This window comes from Adiantum capillus-veneris, chromosome 3 (genome assembly GCF_014529385.1).
Source record: "Adiantum capillus-veneris isolate H3 chromosome 3, ASM1452938v2, whole genome shotgun sequence".
Taxonomy (NCBI): Eukaryota; Viridiplantae; Streptophyta; class Polypodiopsida; order Polypodiales; family Pteridaceae; genus Adiantum; species Adiantum capillus-veneris.
The window spans coordinates 153193141-153206778 of NC_140933.1; the positions used below are offsets into that span (position 1 = coordinate 153193141).

The window sequence follows — 13638 nt, forward strand, 5'->3', positions numbered from 1 at the left end:
CAAAACTCAAGGAATATTAGCTTTATGTTACAATATGCAACATTGAAAATCAAAACTGCATTTGGATATCATGAAAGCCACCAAAAAAATCATAGAAGAGCTAAAATTGGCTAAAAAACAGGATTTGACAATTTTTGTAATTTGGTCATAACTTACAACTTTAACATTTATTTCTCCCTAGAAGCTTTAGGAAATGTTGAGGACTACTAAAGATAGTTCTCTAGCATTATAGACCTTAGAAACATGAATTCTAGAGTGGTATAGTTGCAAAAGTTGAAAAAAGCCAAAAACATGACCCGTTTTTTCACACAGTTTAGGTTGTGAAATGTTATGTAAGGACAAGGTTAAAGATGGAATTGATATTCCAAAAAAATGTCGAGTTTTTTTCAGCTCATGAGACAAATTTCTAGATAGATAGCACCTGAAAATCCATTTTGAAACTCTTGACATAATTCAAGGAAAATGGTCACTTAACAGGACATAAAAGTGTCCCATTACCAACCTAGTGTTAAAGGAGGTTATTATTGTGTTATTAGAGAGAGAGAGACAAAGATGACACACTCTTTATTTAGAAGATTCAGCTCAACAACTCCACTACTAAAATCCATCGTAATTTCCACAAGTTCTATAGTGTTTTGTCTTAAGGTAATTTTTTTTTGGCAAATCGCACAACTCTTGTGCGAGGTGACAAAGTACGTTCGTGAGCGCCAACAGGTCACTTGGGCCGCATTTGAACCGATGATGACCTTGGTCACCAAGGATGAATGCTCAAACAACCAAGCTAGCTCCTTTCGACTATCTTAAGGTAAAGTTAAGAAGAGAACCTTTCTTGAGTGATCATTCATGTTTTCTAACGTACGTGGTCAAGAAAATAGGGGATCAAATCATGATTCTCTACATTGTGATTTTTATTTTGAAGGATGTTGTCCTTTTTCTCTCTTTCTTTTGGTATCAAGAACTACAACTTGCAAAATACGGAAGGCATGAGTTAAGTGTATGACTATTAAAAACACAAGCTAGGAGAGAGCACATCAATCAATCCAATCATATTGTATATATATTTGTACTCAATAATTAATAAAAGCAATGCACACTCCAATGTGGTATGTTGTAAAGGGCATTAATGGTCCTTTTTTATGTTATGTTCCCTAGAAGTAAGCTTAAAGGTTTATTGCGAATGGTCACGAGTTAAGGGGAACCTTTCCGGATCTCGAGACTCGACTAGTTATGTATTTTGAGTTTTCCTAGATGAAGATGAATGTAATCTGGTTCACTATGGTGGAAATGAAGAAGCAGATGTTCTTATTCTTATATATGTGCAAGCCTATATTCCATCTACTATGTGTGTTTCTTGCAATGTTTACCACAGTAAACATTGGCGATCTGCTGGTTTCTGTTGCTAAAGAAGAGTAGGAGTGTATTCAGATAAGAACCAGATGAAGCCAGTGTATGTCCGATAGAGATATGCGAAGAAGGAGTAATGTGTATTTTACACGTTCTGTAACCCAAAAACTGGCTGAAGACAAAGGAGATGACATGGTTGGGGGGACTATCATCGCCAATATGCGCCACCTGACCCATTTGCTTTTGAAGAAGAGGATGAATTGGAGGTACCAATAGAGTAGGAGGCAGAGGATATTTCGCCAGAAGTTGAAGCGGAGGAACGACTTTTGCGAGAGCAGCGGGTGTTGCCTCGTGCATTATTTACCCCAATTGTAGGAGAAGCAGCATCGACATGAAGGAGAAGGTTGTATTTAATCCAACCATAGTAGGGCACCACCCAATTCCGAGGAGGATGGCTATAGTACCAAACTGTATCGCTCATCTGAAGGTCAAATTTGGGACATTCAAGGGAAAAAATAATGAAGACCCTGATTGTCATATCGGTCAATTCCAAACAAAGGAGTGGCCAGTGGATACGGGCTTCTATATGGGGATGCGTAGAAGTTGCAGCAGTTAGAGGGGAAGGCCATGTAGTGGCTTAGTGGATTTTTGGCTAATGCTTTTGCAAATTTTAATGCACTAAAAGCTGCATTTCTTGGTCAATTCAAAAGGGAGAAAACACCTAATGAGTTTCTAAGGAAGATTATAACCATAAGGCAGAAGAAATTAAAGGTGGAGGATTATGCTAAAAAAATCAAGACAATCTTGACTAGGTTGGAAGTGAATGAGAGACCGACTGATGAGATGATGGCAGGTTATTTCATGAGGGGATTAAGGAAGGAATTAAAAAAAGAAGTGGCAAGTTTTGATGTAGCTGGGGGGGGTTCGATGGATTGGTAGCCTTGGCAATTAGAGTGGAGAAAAGGTTGAGGCTTACAGGGATAAGAGAATTCGATCCAAATTCTGATTCGGATTCTATTTGGAAGAGGAGGAGAGTGACTTAGATACAGCCTCAGATTCAGAAGCGAATTCTGAGGATGAAGATTCCAAAAAATCAAGGAAGAAAAAAAAATGTGAAGAAGAAGCAAAAGGAAAAAAATTCAAAAAGGATGACAAGAAATTAAAGAAGAAGAAAGGGGAAATTGAAGAATTGACCTCTTTGGTCCAGCAGGCTGAAGAATTTGGGAAATCGTGGTACTAATGATACCAAACCATTTTGTGAAATTTGTGATAAGTCGGGACATGCTACAACAAACTGTTGGTGTAATCTGAAATTCAGAGGGAATGTACCACATAGCTCACAACAAGGAGGTGTTTCTGCAAACTTAGTGGAAATTGAAGTTCAGGGTCAAAATTGGTATCCACAGGATGTGAGAAGGAGTTGGAGGCCTCTAGCAGGAAGAGGAGACTTCCGAATGTATCCGCCAAGATGGAACAACATACCACCACAATATCAACAAGGTAGAGGAAGAGGGGGAGTACCACCTTGGATGAGGAATTATGCGAATCAGGGTCCACCACCTCGGGGTTCTCCACCAATTATTCCCTCGGGGAGGAAGCCAGATCCGCCAGCACCTCATGCCAATTTGGTGATTATGGAAATCATTCCGAATGATCAATCCGGCAAAGAGGAAATTTTGAAGGCATGTAATTGTTCTGCTAATCCCATAGAGAGTCCTGAAGGGCAAGTTATGGCAGTGACAAGATCCAAAGTTAAGTTGAAGGCACCATTGAATTGGGAGGATCAGAAGGGGGGTCCGTGAAGAGGTTATGGATAAGCTAAATAAATCTCAGGAAAAGAGTAAAGATGTTGTTGACGTTCGACAAGGTATGGATGAAGAACTGATGAATGCCCCACTGAATTGGACAATAGGATAGTTGTTGGACACAACCCCGTGGACACAACCTCAATGTTCAAAGAGAGAATGATGCAGAAAATGGGTGTTTTTTATCCGAGGAAAGTAGAAACTTAGTTGTATGGGTTGGAAGCAGAAGATGTTGATTTCAGGATTCCTACAATTCAAGTAGAGTATCAAATTTGAATATGTGCTTTTAGATGGTGGATCAGGAGTGAACAAACTTCCAGAACCAGAATACAAAAAGATGAAAGGAGTTTCGTTAGACCCTACACCCTTTCAGGTGAAGATGGCAAATCAAAGGAGAATTTAGCCCACTGGTTTGCTGAGGGGGCAGGAAGTTACACTTTTTGGATTGACCTTCAAGGTAAATTTTGTTGTCTTAAGAATGGTGGGATGGGTTTTTTGGATATAATCAAATTCCGATGGCTAAGGAGGATGTTCTTGAAAGAGTTTTCATTACAAAATGTGGGGATTTTTCATATGAGGTCATGAGCTTTGGACTAAAGAATGGTCCTTAGGAGTACTTGAAGGCAGCTAACAAGACATTTGAGCCCTATTTGACAGATTTCATGAAGGTGTTTATGGATGACTTTGTGTCTATGGTAGAAAGACGGAGCATCTGGAGCATTATTATGGAAGTACTTTACAAGGTGTCGGATGTCCTCGAACCCATTCAAATGTGCTATTGCAGTGAGAGAGAGATGTTACTAGGGAATGTGATTTCGGAGGAAGGAACCTCTATGGACGCTGACAAGATAGCGGTGATTCAGAAGGTGCCTATGCAAAAGAGCCTAAAGGAGTTGGAGAGATTTAATGGGCAAATAAAGTGGCACGATAGGAATCTATGCTATTTGGCAGATATTATGGCACCACTCACCAACCTTACAAAAAAGGGTGTGGAGTTTGTGTGGGGAGTTGCACAAGATAGGGCATTCAGGGTTTTGAAGAAGATGTTGGTCATTGCACCTATCTTGCAGCCACCTAACTAGGAGTTTCCTTTTCATGTATTTGTGGATGCATCGGATGTTGCAGTAGGAACAATGTTGATGCAGGAGGTGAGGCAAGGGTGGTTTAGACCTGTGTAATATGCCAGTAAGTTGTTGACATCAGCTGAGAAATATTATTCGGTGACAGAACGAGAAGCTTTGGGGATGGTTTATGTTGTCAAAAAGTTTTGACATTACCTTTTGAGTAATCGGGTGATTTTTCGTGTTGACCATCAAGAACTATTGTATATGGTCAAGAAGCCACAGCTAGTTGGAAGACTAACACGGTGGATGCTTTTGTTACAGGAATTTTATTTCCTCATTGTTCATACACCAGGTCGTTTGCATGCAGTGGCAGATTTTTTGAACAGGATGGAACATGGTGAGCCACCAGAGGGAATTTCAGATGAGCTTCCTGATGCTCAAATCTTCAATGTTAGGAGTCAAGATGAAATGATTCCTAGCTCCTAGCCAAGTACACAATGAGGGTTGGTATGATCAGTTTCTAGCATTTTTAGTCGATGGTGTAATTACGAATGGCCTCATAGTGGATCAATGGCAGAAATTCGTTTTAAAGACCATACCCTTTCTGGTGATTGTTGGAGCATTATATAGAATGGGGATCGATCATATCCTTAGGGGATGTGTACCAGATGAGGAGCAAAATGCGGTGCTCAAGGAAGCACATCATGAAAGTTCTGGTGGACACTTTTTTGGGAAGATTACAAGAAAGAAGATTCTGCAAGCTGAATTATGGTGGCCTACTGCTTTGAAGGATGCACATGTTTTTGTGAATGGATGTTTGAAATGTCAAAAGACTGGACAACCAAGGTGTGCTGATCGTATGCTAGATCATTTGGTAGCTCCCTTGGAGCCTTTTTAGAAGTGGGTACTTGACTTTGATGGACCTTTCACGCCTCCTGCACAGAGGACATGTAGTAAGTATATATTAGTGGCCATAGACTGTGCAACAAAATGGGTAGAAGCGGAGGCTGTGAAGGATAATAAGGTATCAAGTGTGGCAAGGTTTCTATACAAGAATATCATGAACAGATTTGACTGTCCAATAGAGCTAGTTTCAGATCAGGGGACCCATTTCCTAAATTCGGTCATAGAGGAGTTGACTAATATGCATATAGTGATGCATAAGAAGTTTACATCATATCATCCACATGCAAATGGACAAGCAGAGAGTTCCAATAAAGTGTTAGTGAAGATCCTCAAGAAGATTGTTTTTTATAACAAGAAAGATTGGGATGATAAGTTGGATTCGGCACTGTGGTCTTTCAGAACCTCTTACAAGGTGGCAACAGGGATGACCCCATGTCGATTGGTATATGGCTTGGAAGTAGTTGTACCTATGGAAAATCTAGTTGTGCCAAGTTTGAGAATTTCAGCAGAACATAAGATCTCTTACAAGGTGGCAACAGGGATGACCCCATGTCGATTGGTATATGGCTTGGAAGCAGTTGTACCTATGGAAAATCTTGTGCCAAGTTTGAGAATTTCAGCAGAACATAAGATGAGTTTGGATGATTCTTTAGAACATAGGAGGCATCAACTATTAGAGCTGGAGGAAGAGCGCGCCAAGAGTTCATATGTTGTGGAGGTGATGCAGAAGTGCAGAACATCGTGGGTCAATAGGCATGTCAAATTTGTTAAGTATGGAGCCTGATTTACCCTTGTAATTTTCTGTGGTAAAAGCGTACATTTGTAAGGCCCCCATTATGAGGAGAAGCCATCATGCGTGAAGGAAAATCACTCACCGGAAACCAAAATTTTCACGGATAAGAATCAGGGGCAACTTTAGAGGCCTCTCCGTCCCCGAGATTTTTTTCACCGGAATATTCCTTTTCGCCGAAATATTATGGCTGGCCGGCGGCCGGAAAGTGGTCGGAAAACAACCGGTCGGTTGGCCGATGGCCGGTAGTCAATGGCCGATGGCCGGTGGTTGGAAGTCAATGGCCGGTGGCCGATGGCCGGAAGTTAATGGCCGGTGGCTGGTGGCAATTCAAAAGCGGACTTGTCTTCTCAAGGGCGGCCACACATGGGCGGATTGGAGGGTCCGATTTGGACTTATTCGCACAAGGGCAGCTACACATGGCTGTCTCTCATAAGAGAGGGCAGCCCTTTTGGCCTATAAAAGGAGGCCATTTCTATACACATTCATAGTATGTGAAGTTGATGCAACAAGGTGAGTGTGAGGTGGTGAGAGTGAAGAAAGACGGGAGCTCTATCAAGGGTTTAATCCTTTTGTAAACTACTTCTTCTTTTGAAGTGCTAAAGCCATTGAGTGGTTGCTTTCTCGTGGACATAGCCCACATTGGGTGAACCACGTATATCGTGTGTACTCTCTCTCTCTCTCTACTCTATAATCTCTTGTGTGTGAAATCTATCTCTCTCCATTAAGTAATCTACTCAAATATCTATTTAGCTACGTCTTATTTTCTAACAAAATTCAAAATTTTCAAGGTCAATGATTGGGTGATGGTTTATAATTCCAAATTGGGGCATCATCCGGGAAACTGAAGCTACGATACATTGGGCCATACATATTGTGGAGGATTTGGGACAAGGGACTTTTTTGCTGAAGAATTATTTTGGAACAGAAGTATTGAATCCTGTTAATGGATTCCGACTTAAAATGTTTATAACGGTTATACCTATGGATGGGTACTTGCAGGCAAAGACGAAACCAACGGTATCGGAAATGTCGTTGGTGGATGGGCTCCTTAAAGTGCAGGCAAATTCAAAATTATAGGTGTGAAGTCACTTGACTTGTCTTGAAGTGAGGGGGAGTGATTATACAAATCCTAGGAAGAATATTTTGCATGCGGGAAATTCATTTCCAACTTTTAGTTTTGGTGCTTGCGTGTGCATTTTTTCTCCGAGTAAGATGCCGCTTAACCTGCTGCGTGCTAAGTTAGCGCAGCTGGAGGCAAAAACTGTTGGGGTGCTGGGAGCTCGGAAGTAAGGGTGATGTCCCCGATGCTCAATCCACGGAAGTCAAAAGAGGAGGCTAAGGCAAAGATGGGAATTGCGCAGGCGGCTGTTACAGCTCATGTGATTGATGTTGATGAAGGAGGGGAGGAGCCTTAGAGCACTCATGTTGAAGCACAAATTGATTTGGGAATCCTAGCACAGCGGCTTGGCTGAAAAAGATTGGGCTGTGGGACTTTGCGAATAGACCATGGAAGGTTTGGGGAGCGGCTACAAATGCTGAGGAGGTCTTTGGGATGCTACAACAGGGCGAGGGCGATGGTGAAGATTATAGATCAACTCATGTTTGGGGCGCCCTCGCGCCGATCTGTTGCAACATTGGCATGTGAAGTGGTACTTGGATAGAGTATGTATCATCGAGAAGACAACATACATGAGCACAGATGCTTTCCAACCTTTTCTCAATGCGGAGAGGAATGTGGCACTCAATTGGGCAACATGGTTGTTTCAGAGGTTGCCAGTTTATGATCAGATGGACAAGCGACGGAACATCAATTTGGAGAGGAAGAGGAGACTGCAGTGGGCTAAGCCAGAGGGCAGTAAGGTTCAGATTTCCGAGATGGAGGATGTTTTGGATACAGTTGGGACTCTAGGCCCAAGTATAGACACTACAGAAGGAAAGTGGTTGGGGAAAAAGTTGAAGATTGTGAGGAAGAAAGCTTTACCTGTGAGCACTGAAGCTGGGGGCCTGAACTTCATGAACTCAAGAGTGGGGTTTCTGCTCCCATGTGGGTAGTATCAGATGTGGAAGATGCTATTGGATGCCTTCAATCGGTGCAACATTTTATTTTGAAATAGAAGGTGGAGTTAGAAGCTATTAAACTCAAGAGTGAGCAGAATGTCGGCACTTTGGAGGAAGTACAAGCCGCCAATCAGCAATATCGGGACTTGCAAAAGTATGTTGCAGAGCTGGAAGGGAAAATCAAGTGGATTAAAGACACAAAGTACGAGCACTTGGTAGAGTTTAAGGTCACTTTGGATGAGTTTCACTCATGGACAGCTGAAGTGAATACGAATGTAATGTCTCGGATGGCAGACCTGCGAGCCAAGATTGGGAAAGTTCAGGTTGATAATGTGCTATTGATGCATAGAATCCAAGCATTGAGTGTGCTGAAGAAAGAAATGCTAGAGGAATGCTGAGATGCAAGGGGTAGTGCTTACTACTAGAGAGGTGGAAGAACTCGAACAACGTCTGCAAGACAAGTCAGATCAAATATGGGATGATGTGAAAGAGACCCTGCATGAGTGGCTGCAGTGACCTATGCAGCGGTTGCAGCGGCGGCTGTTTGTTCGGACTGAAGGTAAGGAATTGCAGCATGATATGCAGACTTTGAGAGATCCGAATGCAACATTGCAGAGTCAGGTGGTTGCTATGGAGGCCAAGCAGGCAGCGCTGATGGATCAATCAGTGGTTTTACCCACCAAAAAGGTACAAGAAAGTATGGCAGTTGGCAATCGTCCGAAGGCAGTTTCTGAGAAGCAGACGAAGATTAAGGAAGAAACGAAGGATCTGCAGGGAGAGAAGATAGAAGAGGACACATCAGTGATGTGGCGCCAACCTGTAGGGGCGAGTGCTCTCAAGCTATTGAGTGTGCATATAATCCAACTTTGCAGGATGAGAGTTCTCCAGATATAGCTCTTTGATCTCAAATCAAGGGATTATGGGAATCGGGTCTAATTTTGTGCTAAAATTTCAAGCCAACGGGTAATGCCTGTGTAAAGGGCATTAATGGCTCAACTTTATGTTATGTTCCCTAGAAGTAAGCTTAAAGGTTAATTTCGAATAGTCACAAGTCAAGGGAAACCTTTTGGGATCTTGGGACTCAGGGAAGTTATGTCTTTTGAGTTTCCTAGACGAAGATGGATGTAATATGACGTAATCCAGTTTGCTATGGTGGAAATGAATTCGTACCAATGGCCTTTTTTCCAGGAGGCGAATCACATAAAGTCCATGTGTTATTTTCTATAAGTGCATCATATTCTGATTGCATGGCAGCCATCCAATTTTTTGAATTGTGTGCTTCATCAAAAGACAGAGGTTCATTAACATCATGTAAGCTAGACACAGCCAAAGCCAAAGCCAAAGCATAACAATCTGATGCATAAGATGCATGGTCAGAGTCTGAACGAGTACGACTAAACAAAGGTGCATTCAATTTACTGTCACGCAATGTATGCACCAGCCATTTTGGTATACTTCTAGTCTACTCTCTTTCAGTCCTTTCCTCATCAAGTACATCATATACATCTGCATCAGTAATAGGCTCATCTGTAACATTTTTGGAAACTCCCATGGGCTATACATTTGCCTCATTGGAGTTTACATTCGAACTTCCACCACTGAAAAGAGGCAACAAAGTATCATAAATATCTTGTGAGCTTATATTACTATCTCTAGTACATGACAGCAAGGGTTGGACAGAATCTTCCACAAACACTACATCGCGTGAAACCAGAATACGTTTGTTTGCGGATGATACAATCTATAACCTTTGCTTTTAGCACTATAACCAACAAAAATACATTTGACAGTCTTATCATCCAATTTCTTACACCGTGTTTGTGGCACCAAAGCATATGCCAAACAACCAAAAACATGCATGTGCTCAATAGAAGGGTTTCTATCATGCCATGCTTCATATGGAGTAATAGAGTGCAAAGCTTTCGTAGGACACCTGTTAAGTACATAAGTGGCACACATGATGGCCTCAAGCCAAAAAGAATGCGGCAAAGCTTGACTTTTGACCATACATTGTGCCATTTTTTGTAAGTGACCTGTTTTTCCTCTTGGCAACACAATTTTGATGAGGCGTATAAGGCATTGTGGTGTTTTATCGCACGACTAGCCAGAAATACATTAAATTCATGAGACATATACTCCCTCTCTCGATCGAAACGGAGGGTGCCCATAGTTTTCGAGACATTTTCAGCCATAGCCAGAAATTGTTTGAAGCACATAAAAACTTTGGACTTCGTTTTAAGCGGAAATATCCATGCATGCCTGGAGTAATCATCAATAAAAGCCACGAAGTAAAGGTAATTTTCCAAGGACAGAGTTTGCATGGGGCCACAAACATCACTATGCACAAGCTCTAACCTGCATGTGGCCCTAACTAAATCAGAACGTTGCATCTTACCCAAAATATAGCCTTCACAAACATGTTTGACAGGTGCTTCAAGAGGCGGCAAAGAAGCAATCATATCAGATTTCTGCAAACGCAGCAAACTGGCAAAATTTAGATGCCCAAAATGTGCATGCCAGAGTTTTGCATCTGAAACAGCTCTTGAATTTGCAACTGGAATTGCAAAATTTTGTCCACACTTGTTATACAAAGTGAGGTTATACAGCCCACGGCACAAAAGGCTAGATGCAATAATTTCATCACCAAAACTGAGATCATGACGTGTACATCTGTCATCCACAAATTTGGCTACAAGTCCAAGTCTAGCAAGTGCAGATACAGACAAAAGATTCTTCTTGATCCCAGGTACATAAAGTGCATCAACAAGCATGAAAGAACTTCCATTTGCAGCAGTAAGCATAATATTTTCAACTCGTTGAACCGGATAAGAGGCATTGTTAGCACAAGTGACTAAATTCTCATGAGGGACAAACTCGAGAGAGATGAACAATTCACGATGTGAGGTAATGTGCTTTGTAGCACCATTGTCGAAGTACCACACGTGTGAATCCGCAACAACTGACATGCATGCATCATGGACAACAGGATTGTAAGTGCACTCTGCTCTAAAAGCCCATTCTGCATCAACATCAGCATCACAGTTTCCTTTCATAGAAGACTCTACAATGTATGCATTTGTAGTGGAACCAACATTTGCAGTGAAACCACCCTCTTTGTTCTTAGCCTCTTTGGCCTTCAACTTAGGACATTGCTTCATCAAGTGATTAATAGCTTTACAATAATGGCAATACATCTTATTTTTGCCCTTATTTCCAAACGAATTGTTGCCAGCTGAAGCATTAGGAACATGTGCTTTTCCACTCGTAGAAGAACCGTAAGAAATGACTGCATTGCTGTTACCACTCTTTCTTTGAGAAGCAATAAAAGCATGTTCAACTGCACGCTGTCTAATCCTGTCCTTTTTGGAAAGTGACTCTTGTAACAACACTGTACACAATGCATCAAACTTGACAACTTCAAGATTTCCTTGGGTCATAAGTCTCCAAGTACTAGCAAAAGTCTGGTAAGAATATGGTAAGGCATCAAGAACAGTCTGCACAAGGGAGCCGTCTGAAATGACTTCACCTGCAGAAATAAGTTTCTCATTGATATCCTTGGCACCAACAAAGAAAGTGTCCATATCATCTTTCTCATGCATAATCTTTGACTCCAGCTCTTTACGCAACAATGCAATTTTTGCCTCATTGCAGCTTGCATAAAGACCAATCAGAATATCCCAAGATTGTTTTGTAGATTTCGTTGAACGAATGTGAGGAGTAATGGTGCACTTCATATACAAAACAATCAATGTAAGAGCCTGTGCATCCTTTACATCCCAACGAGCTTGTTCTACCATAGGCAAAACAACTCTAACAGCAGCAATCCTTGCAGCAAGACCTGCAACATCCTCAAAACCAGGACATACATCAATGCCCTGAATAATATTCCAAACGCCCTTTGACACAAGAACATGTTGCATCATGTAAGCCCACATAGGGTAATTGTCCCCATCCAATCTGTCCTCAGCAACAAACATCTTGAACACATCTGTGTTATTGTCAGTCATGGTAAATGTTGCACCTGATGTGAAAACTGCCCGAAAAGAGGATAAATGAAGCGGGAACAACATGTGCTATATAGCACAAACCGTAAAAGACTGTAAGGGACCTGTTATGCAAAAAAGGCACTGATAGAGTTTTTGCACAAAATGACAAAATAGCTTGTGCAGTACTTCTTGTAGTGGAAACGGAGGCTGAAATGCACCCAAATGCACCCAAATCAGAAATCTGAGCAGACTAAGCTCTACGAGCACACCCCAAATTTTTGTCGACCTATGAACGCTTGCCAAAGTTCACCACTAAAATGGGAGAAAGTGAGCAAGTGTGTGGTGCTGGAGCTGTTGGCAACTAAGCTCGGGAGGATGCAACCTGCTCTGATACCAATTGTTGGAATTAGGGTTGTAGGAAAACACACACAGCTTGGAGAAGACGAAGGAAGTCAAGGCACACAATAGAGAGTGTATTACTTAGTGTGCAATGAAAAGATAGATAGCCCTAGAGTGATGGGTGTATATACAATGCACGGGGGAAAAAACCTCCTTAATAGGGAAAAAATGCCTCGGCGGTCCTAGTGTGTTCACACATCACTACCACATGTATATGGTAACATGGTTGCCAATGGAACTTTATGGATATATAGAATATGATGTATCACCTTTCCCTTTTAAGTTGCATGACCATATGAAACCGTTTCCTCAGTTTCACAATTGCCATATTTTTGCTATAGTGCTCATTTGAGACCCTATGGCCAAAATATGGCTATTGGGCAACTTTGGAGGGATGAAATGGTTTTTGATGCCCATGAAACTATGCAGGGAAGGGGGATATGTTGCATTAACCACTCGTGAAAAGTTTCATTGCCATCCGAAAGGATCTCGTTGCTCCAAGGCTGTACAACCCATATCGACAAATTTGTCATTGTGCAACTTTGTATTGATGGTACGTCATTCGATGCCAATGAAACTTTTTCAGAGCAAGGAATATGGTGAATTCCGACCCATGGAATTTTTTATGGACATTTAGAACCGTCTCGTCTCAGTCTTAGGTTAAACAATCACCATACTTTTGTTGTAGAGGCCACGATGGAAAAATGGTTGTTGTGGAACCTTGTACTGATGAGCTATGATCTAATGCCAATAAAACTCTACAAGGTCAAGGGATATGGTGCATCCATTGCACCTACAAAGTGTCATGACTATCTCGAACCCTTTCCTTGGTTTTAAGTTTCACATTTGCCATGTTTTTGCGATAGGGCCCCAAAGGAGCTCTATGGAAAAAATTATGGCTATAAAGAAATCTTTGAATGATGAGATGGGTTCTGATGTCCATGAAACTTTGTAGGGATGGGGGATGTGGTGCATTATTGACCGGTGCATATTTTCATGGCCATCTGGAATTGTCTTGTTGATGTAAGGTTGCACAATCAACCTATCCTTACCATAGGGCTCCAAATGAGCCCTATTGTAAAAATTATGGTTATTAGGAAACCCTAAATTGAACAAATTGTAAGATTTCACAATCGCCATAGTTTTGCCATAGAGCTGCAAATCACCCCTATGGCAAAAATATGGCTATTAGAAAATCATGGATCGACGATACTATTTTCTATGCCCATGAAACTTTGCAAGGGTGGGGGATATGGTGCATTACCAATTGTTGCAAAGTTTCA

The 13638-nt window shown here is 41.6% G+C and overlaps 1 protein-coding gene across 1 annotated transcript; it reads left to right on the plus strand.

The window, feature by feature from the left end:
* Window positions 1–7970: 7970 nt before the first annotated feature.
* On the plus strand, window positions 7971–9143 carry LOC147461978 (uncharacterized). The gene has a single exon (XM_086502245.1). It carries the CDS (start codon window positions 8490–8492, stop codon window positions 8862–8864), a length of 375 nt encoding a protein of 124 aa, XP_086358371.1. The 5' UTR covers window positions 7971–8489; the 3' UTR covers window positions 8865–9143.
* Window positions 9144–13638: the final 4495 nt, after the last annotated feature.